General features: G+C 40.0%; 5 protein-coding genes across 7 annotated transcripts; all 5 read left to right on the top strand.

The window, feature by feature from the left end:
* The first annotated feature begins 433 nt into the window (after positions 1-433).
* Positions 434-3,656, top strand: LOC111467734 (ATP-dependent Clp protease adapter protein CLPS1, chloroplastic-like). The gene is made up of 3 exons (XM_023112761.1): positions 434-655; positions 2,013-2,166; positions 3,223-3,656. Exons 1-3 carry the CDS (start codon positions 592-594, stop codon positions 3,485-3,487), a joined length of 483 nt encoding a protein of 160 aa, XP_022968529.1. The 5' UTR covers positions 434-591; the 3' UTR covers positions 3,488-3,656.
* Positions 3,657-3,969: 313 nt separating this feature from the next.
* LOC111467791 (protein ASPARTIC PROTEASE IN GUARD CELL 1-like) lies at positions 3,970-5,663 on the top strand. The gene has a single exon (XM_023112861.1). The coding sequence runs from the start codon at positions 4,003-4,005 to the stop codon at positions 5,608-5,610; it is 1,608 nt and encodes a 535-aa protein (XP_022968629.1). The 5' UTR covers positions 3,970-4,002; the 3' UTR covers positions 5,611-5,663.
* A 968-nt stretch (positions 5,664-6,631) lies between these two features.
* LOC111467716 (CTL-like protein DDB_G0274487) lies at positions 6,632-11,935 on the top strand. The gene is made up of 8 exons (XM_023112728.1): positions 6,632-6,956; positions 7,053-7,498; positions 8,455-8,638; positions 8,723-8,947; positions 9,018-9,134; positions 9,234-9,467; positions 10,224-10,433; positions 11,837-11,935. The coding sequence occupies exons 1-8, from the start codon at positions 6,882-6,884 to the stop codon at positions 11,879-11,881; spliced, it is 1,536 nt and encodes a 511-aa protein (XP_022968496.1). The 5' UTR covers positions 6,632-6,881; the 3' UTR covers positions 11,882-11,935.
* Positions 10,973-13,916, top strand: LOC111467717 (protein PLANT CADMIUM RESISTANCE 11). 3 transcript variants are annotated; one of them, XM_023112730.1, is made up of 5 exons: positions 10,973-11,615; positions 11,699-11,770; positions 11,837-12,049; positions 12,128-12,231; positions 13,662-13,916. In XM_023112730.1, the coding sequence occupies exons 1-4, from the start codon at positions 11,396-11,398 to the stop codon at positions 12,220-12,222; spliced, it is 600 nt and encodes a 199-aa protein (XP_022968498.1). In that variant the 5' UTR covers positions 10,973-11,395; the 3' UTR covers positions 12,223-12,231; positions 13,662-13,916. The 3 variants fall into 3 exon arrangements, with proteins under 3 accessions (XP_022968498.1, XP_022968499.1, XP_022968497.1); XM_023112731.1 differs by lacking the exon at positions 13,662-13,916 and adding an exon at positions 13,409-13,577; XM_023112729.1 differs by lacking the exon at positions 13,662-13,916 and having other exon boundaries at positions 12,128-12,761.
* A 526-nt stretch (positions 13,917-14,442) lies between these two features.
* On the top strand, positions 14,443-17,333 carry LOC111467774 (probable carboxylesterase 6). The gene is made up of 2 exons (XM_023112834.1): positions 14,443-14,749; positions 15,141-17,333. Exon 2 carries the CDS (start codon positions 16,027-16,029, stop codon positions 17,065-17,067), a length of 1,041 nt encoding a protein of 346 aa, XP_022968602.1. The 5' UTR covers positions 14,443-14,749; positions 15,141-16,026; the 3' UTR covers positions 17,068-17,333.
* The last annotated feature ends 771 nt before the right edge of the window (positions 17,334-18,104 follow it).

Raw genomic sequence — 18,104 nt, 5'->3', positions numbered from 1 at the left:
GGAAAAAGTGAGGCACAAAGAAATAAAGATATTAAGAGAAGTTTATAAGTGGGTACTCATTATGTCACCGTTTATGTGTATAAGCAATCTTAAGTGGGGTGTAATCAATTAATTGGAATATTTTATAAGTGGATTACTTAGTGCTAATTTTCCTATTAATAATAAACTCATATTCCACATTTTTATTTAATTATTAATTTATTATATTTAACATTTTTTATTTTATAATTTTATGAAATAAGTTATTTTTTATTAAATTATAGTAATATTATTATTTTAACCCTCACACGAACTTCATTCCAAATTGACCAGGGCCCAAAGGCCCATAATAAGTTGGGCCTCTAGCCTTGCTAGCACAACAGTTCGGAGGCCCAGTTGTTGGACTTTCGATTATCAAAACGACGTCGTTTCTAGAATCTCCTTTTCGTCTTCCTCCTCCCTCGGCTTTTTGCAGTTCGCCCTCTGAAAACGAATCAGTCCACTTCCATTTTTCCTATTTTCTCCTTTGAATTTTGTAATCTTTTGAAGAAATTAGAAGAATTATTCCTCATCGGAACCGATTTTCGCTTCAGATTGACAAGAAAAGAAGCCATGGAGATTGCGATTTGCGGCAAATTAGCTCTCTCACCCAACCATGTCTTCAACCCCAAACCAGGTACAAGTTTTAATTCACTCTTTTTCTTCATTGCTCATCATCAAATCTTGTTTGATTCTACTTATTTTCATCCGCCATTGCTGATTCCTCGAGAAATCGCACATACATCGTCCTTCTAATCTATCTTATTTTCCGAGTGAGTTCGACTTCAATTCTGGGTTTTAATCTTTTAATCCCAATTAAACTTGGTTTATGAACAAGTTTGTTTGCTTTTACTAAGATATTTGATGATCTCAATTGATCTATGGAGTTTCGATTCTTGTGCCATGGTGCCAAACTTATCTGTTTGCATTGAGCTGATTGGAATAATTTGATAGCGAAGGGTCAGCAACTATAAGGAATGTACCATAAGACCAAAAAGTGCAATATTTTTTGTGGAAAAGGATTTTCTGTGTATGCAGATATCTTGAATGGATTATATTCCATTGTTCAAGAATCTTCTGTTCTGTGGCATCTTCCTTATGCTAGATTTATAAAAGAAATTCCTATTTTTATCCTAGTGTGATCTGTAAGCTGCCTAGCATATAGGATCCCTCTTTATTTTCCCATCTTGTGGCTATTCTTCTATTATTCTTTTGCTTTGTACTTTGCTTTGTATGCTTTTTTTTGTTTTGTTCCATATTCTCTTTTGCATATGGCTTAGTTGTCAATCACGTTGGAAGCTGCTTCGTTTCTTGCTATAAATGAACTAATTACTTTCTATTATTTTGAAGATTAAGATTACTTTTATTAATTTATGTGAGATCCTACATCGGTATCGGTTGAGGAGGAGAACAAAACATTCTTTATAAGGGTGTTGAAACTTCTTCCTAGCAGACGCGTTTTAAAAACCTTGAGGAGAAATCTAGAAGGAAAAGCCTGAAAAACAATATCTGCTAGCGGTGGGCTTGGACAGTTACAAATGGTATCCGAGCCAAACATTAGGCTCCTTGTCAAAGGGGGATGGGCACGAGACCATGTGCCAATAAGGAAGCTGGGTCCCGAAGGGGGTGGATTGGAGGGTCCCACATCGATTGGAGAAGGGGACGAGTGCCAGCAAGGACGCTGGCCCCAAAAGGGGGTGGATTGTGAGATCCCACGTCGGTTGGGGAGGATAACGAAGCATTTTTTTATAAGGATGTGGAAACCTCTCCCTAGCATATGTGTTTTAAAAACCTTGAGGGAAGTTCGGAAGGGAAAGCCCAAAAATGACAATATCTGATAGCGGTGGGCTTGGGTAGTTACACTTTATTTGCTCTGAGATATTTCTATGATTTGATTCTTCTCCTTTTACAACTTTATCTTAATTTTCAAAGTGCAGCACTATGACTAGATTAGCAATGGATAATATTAGCTTCTTATAAAAGTTTCATTTCAGGGGACAGAAGTTCTGTCTGTAAAGGGCTATGCTCAACCCTTTGTGCATCCGTTGTTAAATCAGCAACAACAGCAGGAAGAGGAGGAGGAGGGTTGTTGGAGAGGCCTGTTATTGAGAAAGCCACTCCTGGAAGAGAATCTGAGTTTGATTTGAGGTACTAAACATTAGACCCTATGGTTATGTATTATGTATTGAAAAAGATTACTATATACTGAACTAGAAAAGGGGACAAGGAAAGAATAAAGTATACCAGTTAAAGACCTTAAAGAGATCGACAGATTCTGGTGTAGGGTCGTCCGAAGACTAACGGTTAGATGGTTTTTCGCTAATCTTTTCCATTCAAATTCTAAATCAAGACTACTACTCTTTAGCAATGTGTCTCCTAACATGTATGAATCACTTTGTATCGCCAATGCAATGGTGGGTATGATTTTAGAGACATGGTCACCTTATTAGCCGTGTGCCATGTTGAACTTTGGAAAACCAAAAAAAACAAAGTTAGAGGTTTGAAACCACTGAACTTGCCTATGTTCCTGAGGTTGAAACCACTGAATTTGGTTATGTTCCCAAGGTTGAAACAAGTTAGAGGTTTGAAACCACTGAACTTGCCTATGTTCCTGAGGTTGAAACCACTGAATTTGGTTATGTTCCCAAGGTTGAAACCACTGAACTTGCTTATGTTCCCGAGGTTGAAACTACTAAACTTGCTTATGCTTCCGAAAGTCAGAGGTTGAAACTACTGAACTTGCTTATGCTCCCGAAAGTTAGGGGTTGAAACCACTGAACTAACTTATGCTCCCGAAAGTCAGAGGTTAAAACCACTGAACTTGCTTATGCTCCCGAGTGCATCCTTTTATATCTATATATATATATATGAAACAAAGCATTCATTTTTGGAGTTGGTCTTGCTCTTGTACCTTTACCTGACTGTCATTAACTAAATACATTGAGCTTTGTATTCTGAAGGCTAAATGAATGGCATTAGAAGTATTGCAGTTGAAGTAAAGGAGAAAAAACGAGTGGTATGAGCCTGAACTGCAATGATCGAAAATCGCTGGTTTTTTCTTTTTTTGACTGTTAAAACGGAACCGAGCGGGCTAAGTTTGTGCAACTTAGGCAGACTTCTGGTTATAAGTTGATGTTTAATCTAGTCTTGAATGTTTCATTGCACAACTGCGTTGGTTTCATTCTTCTCTGTTGGATTGTTCAGGAGATCAAGGAAAACGACGCCACCATACCGTGTGATTCTGCATAACGACGACTTCAACAGACGAGAATACGTCGTTCAAGTCCTGATGAAAGTGATTCCTGGAATGACACTGGACAATGCTGTTAACATCATGCAAGAAGCTCACTGCAATGGCTTGTCACTGGTGATCATTTGTGCGCAGGCTGATGCTGAAGAACACTGCATGCAGCTCAGAGGCAATGGGCTGTTAAGTTCAATTGAACCAGCGAGTGGCGGGTGCTGCTGAACTTCTTCATCCCCACTGGGTTATACGTTTATGGTGTATGTAAGTTAAGTCTTCATAACCAAAGGCATGGAGATAGGTAGGAAACTGGTATAATATAAGTATTGGACAACTCTTACGATATTTTCTTTGTTTTTGGAGTAAAAAAAAAAAACTTTTTTTTTATTTTTTATTTTTTATTTTTATGTTCGACATGAGAGGTGAATTTACATTTTCATTATATTATAGTAAAATCGATGAAAAATGTCGATAAAATATCACTAATCCGACATTAATATTAATAATAAAGAATTTAAATTCATTTTAAAATGGTTAAATTCTTATTTATCAATTTTTTATTGATATTGATATTTTTATAATAACACTGAGACTTTAAAGATCTATTAATTTTTTTAATCTAATTAATTTATAACTTTGGTCGCACTCTCGACATAATATTAATTAGACTATATTCGAATGATAAAAGCAATTAACATTTTAATTGTCACATTATATAAATAATCATCTTAATACAAAGTATGAAACCATATAATAAAATTGTAATCCTATTCGCGGCTTTCAAAACTCTCATTTTCTTACTAATTGACATTCGCGGCTTCTCTTCTTCTCTCCAGTATAAATACTACTGCCGCACCCTTTTCTTTAGCTTATCCTTTCTCACTTCAATGTCCATGGCGAAGATTTGGTTATTCCTTCTTATTGCTGTTTTCGCCTCTGCTTCCGGCGGTCTCTCCCGGAGTTTGCCTCACAGGACTAAGACCTCGGTGCTCGATGTGGCGGCTTCGATTCAGAGGACTACGGAGATTTTTGCATTTGAGGTTAAGTCTCCGGTTGAAGAAGAGAAGTCCGTATCGGATTCGTCTTCTTTGGCTCTGCAGTTGAACTCGAGGATTTCGATTGTGAAAACCTCGCATAGTGACTACAAATCGCTTACATTATCCAGACTGAGCCGCGACTCCGCTCGTGTTAGATCTTTGACTGCTAGGATAGATCTAGTCATTCGAGGTACTACTGGAGCGGATCTTCGAACTTTCGGGAATGGCGGTGGTTCGCGATTTAGGGCTGAGGATTTCGAGAGTCCGATTGTGTCAGGCGCCAGTCAGGGGAGTGGTGAGTATTTTTCTCGAGTTGGAATTGGTAGGCCGCCGAGTCCGGTTTATATGGTGCTTGATACTGGCAGTGATGTAAGTTGGGTTCAATGTGCGCCTTGTGCCGATTGTTACGAGCAAACTGATCCGATTTTTGAGCCGACTTCGTCTACTTCTTTTTCATCTCTGTCCTGCGAAACAGAGCAATGTAGATCACTCGATGTTTCGGAGTGCCGGAATGGTACTTGTCTTTACGAGGTCTCTTATGGCGACGGCTCTTCCACTGATGGCGATTTTGTTACTGAAACTGTCACTCTTGGCTCGACTTCTCTCAGTAATATTGCCCTAGGTTGCGGCCATAACAATGAAGGTTTGTTCGTCGGCGCCGCTGGCTTGCTCGGACTCGGCGGCGGCTCGCTTTCGTTTCCTTCTCAACTTAATGCCTCGTCGTTCTCATACTGTCTCGTGGACCGTGACTCAGATTCGGCCTCGACTCTCGATTTCAACTCACCGATTCCTCCCGATGCGGTAATCGCGCCGCTACACCGGAACCCTAATTTGGACACGTTCTTCTACCTCGGCGTGACGGGACTGAGCGTCGGAGGTGAGATTCTTCCGATTCCCGAGACATCGTTCCAAATGAGCCAAGACGGGAACGGCGGGATTATCATCGACTCCGGCACCGCCGTGACGCGATTGCAGACCACCGTTTACAACTTGCTGCGCGACGCCTTCGTGAAGAGCACGCCCTATTTGCAGTCCGCACGTGGCGTGGCATTGTTCGATACTTGTTACGACTTGTCGTCGAAGTCGAGAGTCGAAGTGCCGACGGTGTCGTTTCACTTCACCAACGGGAAGGAACTGCCGTTGCCGGCCAAGAATTACCTGATACCGGTTGATTCTGAAGGAACGTTTTGTTTCGCCTTCGCGCCTACGGATTCGGCGTTGTCAATCCTCGGGAACGCACAGCAGCAAGGGACACGTGTCAGTTTTGACCTTACTAATTCGTTTGTCGGGTTCTCGCCCAACAAATGCTGATTAGTATATAATTCTATTTTCTTTTATTAATGAAATTTTCGCCTTAACAATTTCTTAAATCCCTTTTTTTATTAAGCGCTAATCGTTGATTTACGGAAAGTGGACTTTCTATTGGTCCTTATAATATAGATTATAAAATATGGACCACTGGGCAACGGTAAGTGGCAAAATTCGTAAATTCTTAGATAGCGTGGGGGTATTAATGGAAAGAAACTGAGATGTCCCAGGATATAACCGTTGCGATTTATTACTCCCACAAACGGCCTCAACTTTTTGTATTTCTTTTCTTTTCTTTTTTTCTTTCTATTTTAGGCTTTGGTTATTATAAAATAAGCTATCTCTTTTCTAATATTTAATTGGTAGAAGCCTTTAGAAAATAGTGTTTTTCATATTTTATAATTTAGCTTAAAATGATTTAAATGTGGATTCTTTCTCCGAATTTATTTAAATCTTGAAAATATATTTGTTAAAGGTCGACTTTCGTCCCGGCACGATTAGTGAGTCTTGCAGTTAAGCTCCATTCTCTCTTTGCACTCGAAGGTCAATCTTCGTCTAACTCGAGGAAACCTTTGCATGCCTCCGTTACCTCTTGGAAGGCCTATGCTCTATAGAAATTGTCTACTTAAAAATGTTCCTTGACCGGTAAATCGTGACAGAAGATTAGAATTCTAGCTCTTCCAAAGTGATATCTCACCCAAAATTCGGAAGTATTTATAGCTCAAAAAAGATTTAAATTTAATTTAGAATTATGATCCTTCTTTTTTATTTTTTCGTCATTACTATTATAATAATTATCTCTTCTTTGTGATTCCTAGCTATCTCTCTAGTCCACTTATTACTTATTCCATCTTATAGACTTTTAATTTTCTTTACATAATTTTGATAATTTTGTTTTTGTTTGACTAACAAAAAAAAAAAAAAAAAAAAAAAAAAAAAAAAAAAAAAAAAAAAAAAACATAAAATTTGGTAATGGAAAATTCAGATTTTATTATCGCCCCTAATCATTCATATGAATACACAGATTCAAAGAATATGAGTTGAACGCATGATTGATTGTCCATGAGTGGAGGTGTCCGGAGTGATGCTGTCCAAACTTCTGATACTTATTTTCTGTAAAGAAAGCCCTAAAAGGCAACTGATTCATCCCTTCCCCCTGTCGTTTTCTTACCCACTTTTCACGTTCTTCTCAACCTCAGTATGTTTCAGTTTAAAATCCTCCAATTCTCAAACCCATTTCAAAACAATGCTCCTTAGTTGTTAATCCGTTCGCTATGGACGCCGACTCCGGCAGCGTCTCCTCTTCTTCATTTGATTCCGCCTCCGTTGCTACCGCCGATCAGCTCCAGGTAAATTCAACTAATCTGGCTTCGTTCTGTTCAATTTCATGTTCTTACTGCCTTTTTCCTCACTGGGTTTCGTTTACTTTACTGATAACTGATCAGAATGCAGCTCGGGGTCGAGGCCAAGCGTTGTCGAGTGAATCGCCACGTTCTTGGCGGGATATTTTCTGGTCCATTGTTTTTATAATTCACTTGATCATTGTGGGATTTGTGCTCGTGATTCTGGGGCTTAATAGGTTCAAGAAGAGCAATAGGTTACAAATCGATAAGTTCACCAATACAATTATGGAGAATCGGGTTGGATTGACAGAGGATTACTGGCCGCTTTTTGCTTTGGCAGGTGGAGTTGGAACCTTACTTGGCTGGACTTGGTTGTTCTTGCTTGGTTCTTTTGCAAATCATGTAATGAAAATTTCTGTGCATATTTTGACTACTTATCTTGCTGTGATAAGTGTATTGTGCTTCTGGGGCCAGCTTTTTTTCTGGGGTGTAGCGTTTGCAATCGGTGCAGGGCTGCAGTTCCTGTATGTTATATCAGTTATAGACAGGTACGAGCTTGAACCATGAAGATTTTTGTTCTTCTTGACCTTGATTGAGCTTGATTTATTGTCGTGTTTCTGAAATTCTCCTGCTTTTGGTTAGGAATAACGACTCTCCACAATGGTAAGATATTGTGCATAAGCTCTCATGGCTTTGCTTTGGGCTTCCCCGATAGTATTCTTCACTTATAAACCCATGATCTTCTACTAGATTAGTCAATGTGGGACTACCTCCCAACAATCCTCCCCAACAAGGTATACCATAGAGCCTGCCCTGAGGCTTATAGAGCCCTCGAACACCCTCCCCTTAATTGAGGCTCGACTCCTTTTCTAGAGTTCTACATCGGCTAATTAAGGAGTTAATTATGAGTTCATAAGTAAGGAATACATCTCTACTAGTATGAGGTCTTTTCGGGAAACCAAAAGTAAAGTCATGAGAGCTTATGTTCAAAGTGGACAATATCATACCATTGTGGAGGTCTGTGATTCCTAACATGGTATCAGAGCCATACCCTTTAACTTAGCCATGTCAATAGAATCCTCAAATGTCGAATAAAGAAGTTGTGAGTTTCAAAGGTATAGTCAAAAGTAACTCAAGTGTTTAGCAAAAGTGTACTTTGTTCGAGGGCTCTAGAGAAGGAATCGAGCCTCGATTAAGGGGAGGTTGTTCAAGAGCTCCATAGGCCTTAGGGGAGGCTCTATGGTGTGATTTGTTCAAGGGGAGGATTGTTGGGAGAGGAGTCCTACATCGGCTAATTAAATAGTTGATTATGAGTTTATAAGTAAGGAATACATCTCCATTGGTAATGAGGCCTTTGAGGAAACCAAAAGTAAAGCTATGAAAGCTTAGGCTCAAAGTGGACATTTATCATATCATTGTGGACATTATCATATCATATTGGAATATCATATTGGATTAGGTGATCATTGCAGTCTTCTCTGACCATGCATTTTTGCTTCCATAGACTACCATTTACATTGCTAGTGTTGCAAAAGGCTGTAAAGATGGTATCCGGGCTACCTGAAGTTATTAGAGTTGCTTATACTTTCATGATTGTCATGCTTTTGTGTATGGGAGTTTGGTCTTTCGGAGTCGCTGGTATCGTGGCTTCGAGTATGGGAGACGGTGGACGTTGGTGGCTAATTGTGGTGAGCTGACAAGTTTTCTCTTTCTTATGTAGCTTTATGTGGAACATTAGCTGAGTTTCTATGATTTGGCATTTCTATTTGCAGGTTTTCTCCATAAGCTTATTCTGGGTTGGTGCTGTTTTTTGTAATACTCTACATGTTATAGTTTCTGGAATGGTGTTTCTAGTTCTATTCCATGGTGGTGGAGAATCATCATCTTTGCCATCGAAGTCATTGGCTTGGGCCTCACGGTATGCGGTGACGACATCTTTTGGTAGCATTTGCTATGGATCTCTTTTTACAGCAGCCATTCGGACACTGCGGTGGGAGGTAGGTACTCATGGAAGCTCTTTATTTTGTCTCTCCCTGTGCGTTGATAAGCTGTATGTTACCTTTTTAGATCAGGGGAATTCGATCGAAGATCGGCAAGAACGAGTGTCTACTTTGTTGTGTTGATTTTTTGTTTCATCTCGTCGAGACTCTTGTTCGTTTCTTTAACAAATATGCATATGTCCAGGTAGTCCCTTTTAGCTAATGTCGATTCGAATAATTGATGTTGATAAACTCTGAATTTTATGAATTTCTAGTATGGTTGCCCTGCTTGTTTTCGCCTCAGATAGCAGTTTATGGTAAAAGCTTCAACCGTTCAGCTAGGGATGCGTGGGAGCTGTTCCAGTCAACTGGAGTTGAAGCTCTTGTTGCTTATGATTGCTCAGGTGCTGTTCTGCTGATGAGCACCGTCATGGGCGGTCTCATTGCTGGGACTTGCTCGGGCATTTGGACATGGTTTAAGTGGAAGGATAAGGTGTCGATGGTGGCGTGTACCGCAACATTGATGGGAATGGTTATGGTAAATTCTCTGCAGATTTTTGCTTGAGGATTCTAGTCTATGAATTGAGGTTTATGTAACCATTCATTTGTAACGGCCTAAGCCCACTACGAGTAGATATTGTCCTATTTGAACTTCTCCTGAACGTTTTTAAAATGCGTCTGCTAGGAAGAGATTTCAAGATTCTTATAAAGAATGTTTTGTTCTCCTCCTCGACCGATGTGGGATCTCACAATCTACCCGCCTTCTGGCCTCAGCGTTCTTGCTGGCACTCGTTCCCTTCTCCAATCGATATGGGACCCCCCAATCCACCCCCTTCGGGGCCCAGTGTCCTTGCTGGCACACCACCTCGTGTCCACCCCCTTCTGGGCTGACTCCTCCCCAACAAATGTGGAATCTCACAATCCACCTGCCTTCGAGGTCCAGCGTCCTCGTTGGCACTCATTCCCTTCTCCAATCGATGTTGGACTCCCAATTCACTCCCCTTCGGAGCCTAACATCCTTGCTGGCACACCTTCTCGTGTCCACCCCCCTTCGAGGCTCAACCTCCTCACTGACACATTGCCCGGTGTCTAGCTTTGATGCCATTTGTAACGGCTCAAGCCCACCACTAATAGGATATTATCCTCTTTGGGCTTCCTCTAAAGGTTTTATAAAACGCATCTACTAGGGAGAGATTTCAACCCTCTTGTAAAAAATGTTTTGTTCTCCTTCCCAATAAAGGTGAGATCTCACTGTTTATAACCTCACTAATCAAGTTTTGGTTCTAATATTCAGGCAGGCCTTGCAATAGTGGTCGTGGAAAGTGCCGTTACATCCATATACATCTGTTATGCAGAAGATCCATTGCTGATTCACAGATGGGATATCGAATTTTTCGACCAGATGTCGGAGATGCTTCACCAGCGCCTTCAGCATCGGAGTGCACGAGCAAGGGAAGTGTTAACGCAGTATCGGTTTGACAGCCGCAGAGAAGAACTGGCACAGGCATGAACTTCATACCTCTTACAATCTCCTTTTGTTAACTTCATTCATTTGAATAAAACTACTTTTGTTCTGAGTATTGGAGTTTACTTCTACTACTGTAACAATCAATCAAGTGTATAATAGTACAAGATTCCAAGCTTAAAATAAGTAAGTGACCAATAACTTCTGACTGACTTTCCATTCCCTGCTGTTACTGACTTGATTTGATTGGTGTAATTGTCCTAAGCCCATCGCTAGCAGATATTGTCCACTTTAGTCTGTTATGTATTGCCGTTAGCCTCACGGTTTTAAAACGCATCTGTTAGGGAGAGGTTTCTACGTTTTTATAAGAAATGTTTTATTCCCCTCTCCAACCGATGTGGGATCTCACAACCCACCTCTTTGGGGGTCCAGCATCATTGCAGGCACATCACTTGGTGCCTGGCTTTGATACCATATGTAACCGCCCAACCCCACTGCTAGCAAATATTGTTGGCTTTGGCCCGTTACCTATCGCCACCAGCCTCATGATTTTAAAATATGTCTACTAAGAAGAGATTTTCACACCCTTATAAGGAATGTTTCGTTCCCCTCTCCAACCGATGTGGGATCTCACGCCAATCCAAATTTCTCTCTAACTGTGGGTAATGATCGCTTTGTTGATCCTCTGCACCCCATTTGGCTGCAGTTTTGGGAAGCCGTTCGACCTCATCGTCGTAAGCTGTCAAAAGTAGAACTTTCTTCTTCTTCTTCTGGATATTAATTGCTTCATTAACTTCATAAACCAGTAGATTAAAAAGACCAAGTGAAATGAAAGGAGATTAATATATAAATTACTTCTCGTATATCAAAAAATTCACAACTGTAAAAACGGTTATCTTGAAGAGACACGACCGCCCTTTCACCCCTTTGGAACTGTCTCAGTTATGAAAATTTCCAATAAGGAGAAACACACAGCCCTTCTATGAACACTCTTCAAGCGTATGGATGATCAGCAGAAACTTGCCAATTTCTCTTCTTTACCATTGGCACCACCCCTACCGCCTCCGTCCCCGCCACCACCACCCTCTTTTTCTGCCAATTTCAGCCACCCCTACATGGCGGCGCCGGTCGATTACCCCCGAAATCCCTGCCAACCCCAGCCTCACTCCACAGTTGCTTGGTCCAGCGGTCTCTGCGACTGCTGCAACGACATTAGTATCTGTAAGTTCATTTCCATCCCATTAAATTTGAATGAACTGCGCCGTCATTACAACATGTCTGTCTGATAATTGGTTTTTTTGTAGGCTGTTTGACTTGCTGGTGTCCCTGCATTACGTTCGGCCACATAGCAGAGATAGTAGACAGAGGATCAATATGTAATATTCATTAAGTTCATTGAGAAATTCAAAATCTGACATGGTTCTTTGTGTTGAAAACTGCAGCGTGTGGCGTTAGCGGCGCAATTTACTTGTCGATACTATGCCTAACGGGATGCTCGTGCTTGTACTCTTGCCTTTACCGCTCGAAAATGAGGGGACAGTTCTCGTTGGAGGAGAGCCCTTGCTGTGATTGCTGTGTCCATTGCTTGTGTGAGCAATGTGCGCTATGCCAACAGTATAGGGAGCTTCAACACCAAGGCTTCGACATGTCATTTGGTTCTTTCTCTGTCACTTAACTTAAATGGTAAATTTGGTGTGTTGAAATAGTGATGGGTTTTACGTGCATGGGCGTAGGGTGGCATGGGAATGTGGAGAGGCAGAGAAGGATTGCTGCTCGTGCTGCTGCGATGCCGCCGCCGCCGCCCAGTGTGCAAGGAATGATTCGTTAACGCCATGCGGTGATGCTCTTTCTTTCTTGTTCTTCTGCCTTTTTAATATTTATATAGATTGAGTTTCTTATTCACCCAATCAAAAAGTATGAATATTCGACTAATCTACTTATGTCGGAACCCGACTTTTGAGATTATGATTGAGTTTTTATTTGTACCGGCTCCGGCCCACCGCTTCACTTTTCACAACCTTTTTAAAGGGTGTTTTGTTCTCCGTCCCAACTAATGTGGGACTCTTACAATCCACCCCTTCGAAGCTCAGCGTCTTCACCGACACTCTTTCCTTTCTCCAATCGATGTGGGACCTCGCCAAATCCACCCTCTTTTGGGACTAGTGTTCTTACTAACACATCTCGTCTCATCTACCCCCTTCGGGGAACAGCCTCCTCGCTAGTACATAGTCCAGTGTCTGACTCTGATACCATTTGTAACGGCACAAGCCCACCACTAACAGATATTGTCCTCTTTGAGTTTTCACTTTCGGGTTTCTTCTCAAGGCTTTTAAAACGCTTCTCTTAGGGGAAGGTTTCCACACCCTTTTGAAATAGTGTTTCATTCTCCTTCCCAACAAACGTATGACTCACATTATTAGTCCTTTTTAAGCCTTGACACTTTGTCGTCGTTCCCTCCAATCTTACTTGTACCTTAACTTGGTTTTCATGTACACTCTTCTTGTTGTGTTGGATGTTGCACCGTCTTCCTCAGTCGCATCATGGTACTTATCTGTCTCGATTTTCACCTAGTCGGATGCACACTACTTTCATGTCGATACTTTGTCTGCATGTAGGGGTTACAACCTACTGTTTTCTTAGTATAGTTATGACACTCTCCTCCACTTAAATTAGTTATCGTTTTTACAACTTGCTTTCATGAAAAAATATTTTGATTAAAAATAAATAAATTATAAAGTAGGAGGCATTAATGCTTTAATTTAACATTAGTTTAAAAATAATATAATGTTTGGTAGACATGTTTTTATATTTAATTTCATGTTCTCACATTAAGGATTATATGTTACAGAAATATAATCCATTTCATACATGTCGAACTTTTCCAAAAAGAGATTGGTGCTTCATTTTCAACTACCACCATTTTCTCTTTTAAAATATATATATATATATACACATCTATATATATATAGATAGATATATATATATATATAGATATATATATATATTATTTGAAGGGTACAATGAATGAGGATAAAAAGATGAGAGAATGTGGGAATTAGTCTGGAGAATGAACATAGTTGGCTTCCCATTTGCTTCGATTTCCTAGATTTTGTCCCTTATCCATATCTATCCATTTCTTTTTTAACCCATATACTTTCTTTGATATATATATATATAAAGTTAGGGTCGGGGTCTTATTTGATCCTTTTGAAGCTTGTCTTCGACGTTCGTGTCATCTCAGTTTTATCAACTTTGTTTATGTCTCAGCTTGGTTTTAATGCACACTCTTCTTGGTTCGTTAAATGATGCACTATCCTCTTTATCCCGTCGTGACACTTACTTGTCTCAACTCTCACGTGGTTGGATGGAAGCTCACTTGAAAGTTGCCACCGTATCTACGCATGTGTAGGGACCACAACCTATTGTTTTTATACTATGATTGTGACATAGTAGGTTATGCATGTAGCAACCCATATTCTCATCTTGACTTCTAATAAACATGGCTTTACATATATATAAAAAAATAAAAAGAAAATTGAAGTTTTGAGTTAAATTGTGTTTACGACACGTCGTTCAGTGTCTGGCTCCTGATACCATTTGTAACTGTCCAAGCCCACTAATAGTCAATATTGTTCGGGGCGGGGATGAGCGCGCACGCACAAGTGCACGCGGGCGGGGAGGGGATGGGGGCGCGCGCATGAGAGCACGCGGGCAGGGCGGGAAGGGGCACTTTCCCTTTTTTCTTTTTTTTTTTTACAATAATTTTTATTTTCTTAATGTAAAGTTTAAAATTTTAGACCAATTACAAAAATAAAAAAACATTTTTTGTAACTATTTTTTTTAGTATTTACAACTTGGTTTATATATATATATATATATATATATATATTATTCATAAAATTAATTTAAAAAGATGACATTAACTAAATTATTAATAACATTTCCTCATTCATATTAAATAAAGAAATAATAAAAATCCGGCGCCGTTTTAAGGGACATCGTTGCGTCTCTTAATTCTCTTAGTTTTTTCCCGCCGTAAGAAATAAAAAAAAAAAAAAAAAAAAAAAAAAAAAAAAAAAAAAAAAAAAAAACTTCTCCTCTCTCCCGAAATGGTGCAATCATGATCTTCCGACAGAGTACAGACATGAACAAGAAGCTTGAAAACTTAGCGCTACACCACTTCGGATTCAAACTCAATTGAGTTTGGCTCCACGTTTCGGGCGCTCATGAACCATTTGGAATTTGAACTAACAACTTTGCAGGCACTGTTCTTGGTCTTTGACTTTAAGCTTCGCACTAGCAAAGCAATGGAATCAGAGCCTTCGGTGGAAATCGTGTTGTCTCAAACACCAAAGGTCTAATCGAAATTTGAAGAGGAGATTTTCGCTCTTTTTTCTTCTTTTTTTTTTTTTAGCAATTTTACGATTCAAATTAGGTTCGGGACAGAACGGACATATGCTTGCGCACAATTGATGCGTCAGGTTTGACCCTTGAAGCTGGGATTTACAACCACGCATAATGGAAGACTTCAAAATATCTATATTCTTTTTATGTTTTTTGTGAATGTCTGTCTTGATTGGAGATCACTATATGGGGCATTTACCATTTAAATTATCATAGTTGCAGACTTATAGTGTATGAATCTTAATGGAGATGGGGTTTTTTTCCTTCTTTTTTTGGTCCCACCCAACAAATTTAATGGGGATAAAGAATATTTAATGGTGGTGTTCTCTTTTTCCCTCTTAGGTGAGGCGTCTACAAGGTGTTTGTGAAATGTCCCGAAAGAAAGAGGCGATGCTAGATCGATGATTCATGCCGAACTTCTTTTGGGAGGCAACAATTGTGATGGCTGGTGCATGTTCAGGGACAGTTATTATAGCGTGTGGTACCCGTGGTGGCTGTGGTAGCTGTGCAACAGACGCGACAATGCTATGATGATGTTCGATGTAAATTTTTCTTAATTTTTTAAGCGTTTAAAGACACAGGAGGCCTAACGTCAAGATGAATTGAAACCAGACAATCAACATCACATGTTTCTCTTGTGCTTGAACTTTAAGCACGCAATAATAGAGCTTTCTGATGGGAATGGCAGTAGGCCATAACAACCCACCTATCCGAGAATACACCATTGCAAGCAAGCTAAGTCAGACTTTGCTTTTCAGACAAAGCGCATTCAAAGTGAGCCATTTCAAAAAGGTCGCAAGTGGCATTGGAAAAGCATTGCATTCTTGAACTGTAAGCCTCACTATTCTTATTTGCATTATTTATATATTTCTCTATCTTTGTTTTCTGCTATTGTAATTTGACTACAGCATAGACTAAAACATGTGAACCTCTTCCTTTTATATATCATTCCTACAACATAAAGGAGAAAAAAGTGGACAAGTCCTTGTTTTAGCTTATTGTGCTTGAATCAATGTAATGTCAAAACATGTGGCACTTAGCCAATTGCCCACTTGGCAGGAAAAGAGAGGGTAATATCCCCCAACCCCAACTAGATAGAATAGATGTCCAGTCAGACCACGATACTCATCTTTTCATCATCTATATAAGGAACATTAGAAGCTTATACCTTCGCCCATAACTAATTTTACTCTCAAAAGCCTCTACCTTTAGTTTCTGCATCCCCGGAATGCCTACCATTAACCTAGGCCAGATTCCAAGTTTCGAAGAACATGTTAATGGCTTTGATCAACATGATATGTTGGTTGAGGAGATTGAAGGTCTCATTAGAGTTTACGGAAATGGGTATGTGGAAAGAGCACAGATAGTTCCCTGTGTCTCTAATGCATTGCCGCCAGAGCTCGGTGTCACTTCTTGGGATGTAGTTGTGAATAAGCTGAGTAACATTTGGGCTCGTTTCTATATCCCAAAACAGTGCCAGGGGAAACTTCCTTTGCTTGTCTATTTCCATGGAGGCGGATTTTGTGTTGGCTCGGCAGCTTGGAGCTGCTACCATGAGTTCCTTGCCAAGGTATCTGCAAAAGCTGAGTGTATAATTATGTCTGTGAATTATCGTTTGGCACCAGAAAACCCTCTTCCAGCTCCTTATGAAGATGGATTAAAGACCATTTCATGGTTGAAACAAGTTGCTCTTATAGGGGGCAAGCAGAATTGGTGGTCAAGATACTGTGACTTTACCAGAATCTACCTTGGTGGTGATAGTGCGGGTGGCAACATAGCCTTCAATGTAGCCGCCAGACTTGGTGGTAAGACAACTGCTTCTGGAGCTGTGGTCTTGAAGCCGTTGGTTATTAGAGGTAACATTTTGATACAACCATTTTTTGGTGGGGAGTCAAGGACCAAATCAGAGAAGTTTCTGGTCCAACCTCCTCGTTCGGCACTGACGATGGCGGTTTCCGATACATACTGGCGGTTGGCATTGCCGTTTGGGGCAAACCGTGACCACCCATGGTGTAATCCTTCGGCAAAAGGGTTGTTTAAGGTGGAGAATTTGAGGGTTTTGCCTAGTTTGGTATGTATATCGGAATTGGACATATTGAAAGATAGGAACTTGGAGTTTTGCTCTGCTTTACATAGAGAGGGTAAGCTGATCAATTATGTGGTTCATGAAGGAGTTGGCCATGCGTTTCAGGTTCTGAACAAATCACAACTCTCACAGACTCGGACTCTTGAAATGATTGGTCATATCAAGGATTTCTTATGTGTATAGCTTCAGTAGAATTTGTACAGAGAAGAACACTTTTTCAGACTTATAAGATTTATCTGTTCTATCAATTTATATCCTTATTGAGATGCCTAAACTTGGACTTAAATCTACTCCTCCACCTCATATGAACTACCATGGTGACCCAAATAGCCATCTTATGGCAATTGAAACATGTTACTTAAGCAGTTAGCAGCTCAAGGAATTAGATTCAATCATGACTCTGAGTAAAAACAAGGTGTAAGGTGGAATTTATATAGATGAAGATGAGTTATAAGATAAGAGAGACTTGCAATAGATTCCATTGTGTACACTAAATTTGGAACAATAATCCCACTTCAAACTCAGCCATCTCAATCCTATGAATAAGACTTCACACCCAAGAATAGAAGTGTCTGTTAGGAATCATGAACCCTCCACAATGGTATGATATTGTCCACTTTGAGCGTAAGCTCTCGTGGCTTTGCTTTGGACTTCCCCAAAAGGCCTTATAATAATGGAGATGTATTTGTTAAGGATATTTAGTAATAATTTATAGTTTACCATATATATCATATTTGATATTTTATTATAAGGCAAATATCTAATATTTGCCTTATTATCATAGGTATCTTTCCATTTATTGTTATTTTCATTTATTACTATTTCCATATCCTTGTAATTTATTTGATTATAAATAAGATAACTTTCACACCATTTAGGTGTGGTGGATTAATCAAACATTCACATGGTATCAGAGCCCTCTCGGTTTAACAACCCCGATCCTTTCTTTTCAATGGCTTTTGAATCCTCTAATCTTCTTCTCCACCACCCCTGCTGGTTTTGACGCCGCAGGGGCAGTCTTCATGGCTGTCGTAGTCGGAGCCGATTGATTACTCTTCGGCTCCACCCTATTGACCTCCAAATCACATTTCGTCATACTCTGTACATACAACCTCACCTTTTCCAACCCAATCGGTTTTCCCCTTGGCCAATATAGCCTCTCTCATTTTCTTCCCAATCAACCTTCATCCTTCACATAAACCCTAACCTAAACCTATCAA

This window comes from Cucurbita maxima, unplaced genomic scaffold (assembly GCF_002738345.1).
Source record: "Cucurbita maxima cultivar Rimu unplaced genomic scaffold, Cmax_1.0 Cma_Scf00034, whole genome shotgun sequence".
Taxonomy (NCBI): domain Eukaryota; kingdom Viridiplantae; phylum Streptophyta; class Magnoliopsida; order Cucurbitales; family Cucurbitaceae; genus Cucurbita; species Cucurbita maxima.
Note: the sequence above shows the minus strand (reverse complement) of the source record. Positions and strands in the feature narration are given on the sequence as shown.

Bases quoted from the DNA above. Each gene is read 5' to 3' on its own strand.
- LOC111467734 (XM_023112761.1), top strand. From the start codon at position 592: ATGGAGATTGCGATTTGCGGCAAATTAGCTCTCTCACCCAACCATGTC. The intron at 656-2,012 runs GTACAAGTTTTA...GTTTCATTTCAG, and splicing joins TGTCTTCAACCCCAAACCAG to GGGACAGAAGTTCTGTCTGT. The intron at 2,167-3,222 runs GTACTAAACATT...TGGATTGTTCAG, and splicing joins GAATCTGAGTTTGATTTGAG to GAGATCAAGGAAAACGACGC.
- LOC111467791 (XM_023112861.1), top strand. From the start codon at position 4,003: ATGAAACCATATAATAAAATTGTAATCCTATTCGCGGCTTTCAAAACT.
- LOC111467716 (XM_023112728.1), top strand. From the start codon at position 6,882: ATGGACGCCGACTCCGGCAGCGTCTCCTCTTCTTCATTTGATTCCGCC. The intron at 7,499-8,454 runs GTACGAGCTTGA...TTGCTTCCATAG, and splicing joins GTTATATCAGTTATAGACAG to ACTACCATTTACATTGCTAG. The intron at 8,639-8,722 runs GTGAGCTGACAA...TTCTATTTGCAG, and splicing joins GACGTTGGTGGCTAATTGTG to GTTTTCTCCATAAGCTTATT.
- LOC111467717 (XM_023112730.1), top strand. From the start codon at position 11,396: ATGGATGATCAGCAGAAACTTGCCAATTTCTCTTCTTTACCATTGGCA. The intron at 11,616-11,698 runs GTAAGTTCATTT...GTTTTTTTGTAG, and splicing joins CTGCAACGACATTAGTATCT to GCTGTTTGACTTGCTGGTGT. The intron at 11,771-11,836 runs GTAATATTCATT...TGAAAACTGCAG, and splicing joins AGTAGACAGAGGATCAATAT to CGTGTGGCGTTAGCGGCGCA.
- LOC111467774 (XM_023112834.1), top strand. From the start codon at position 16,027: ATGCCTACCATTAACCTAGGCCAGATTCCAAGTTTCGAAGAACATGTT.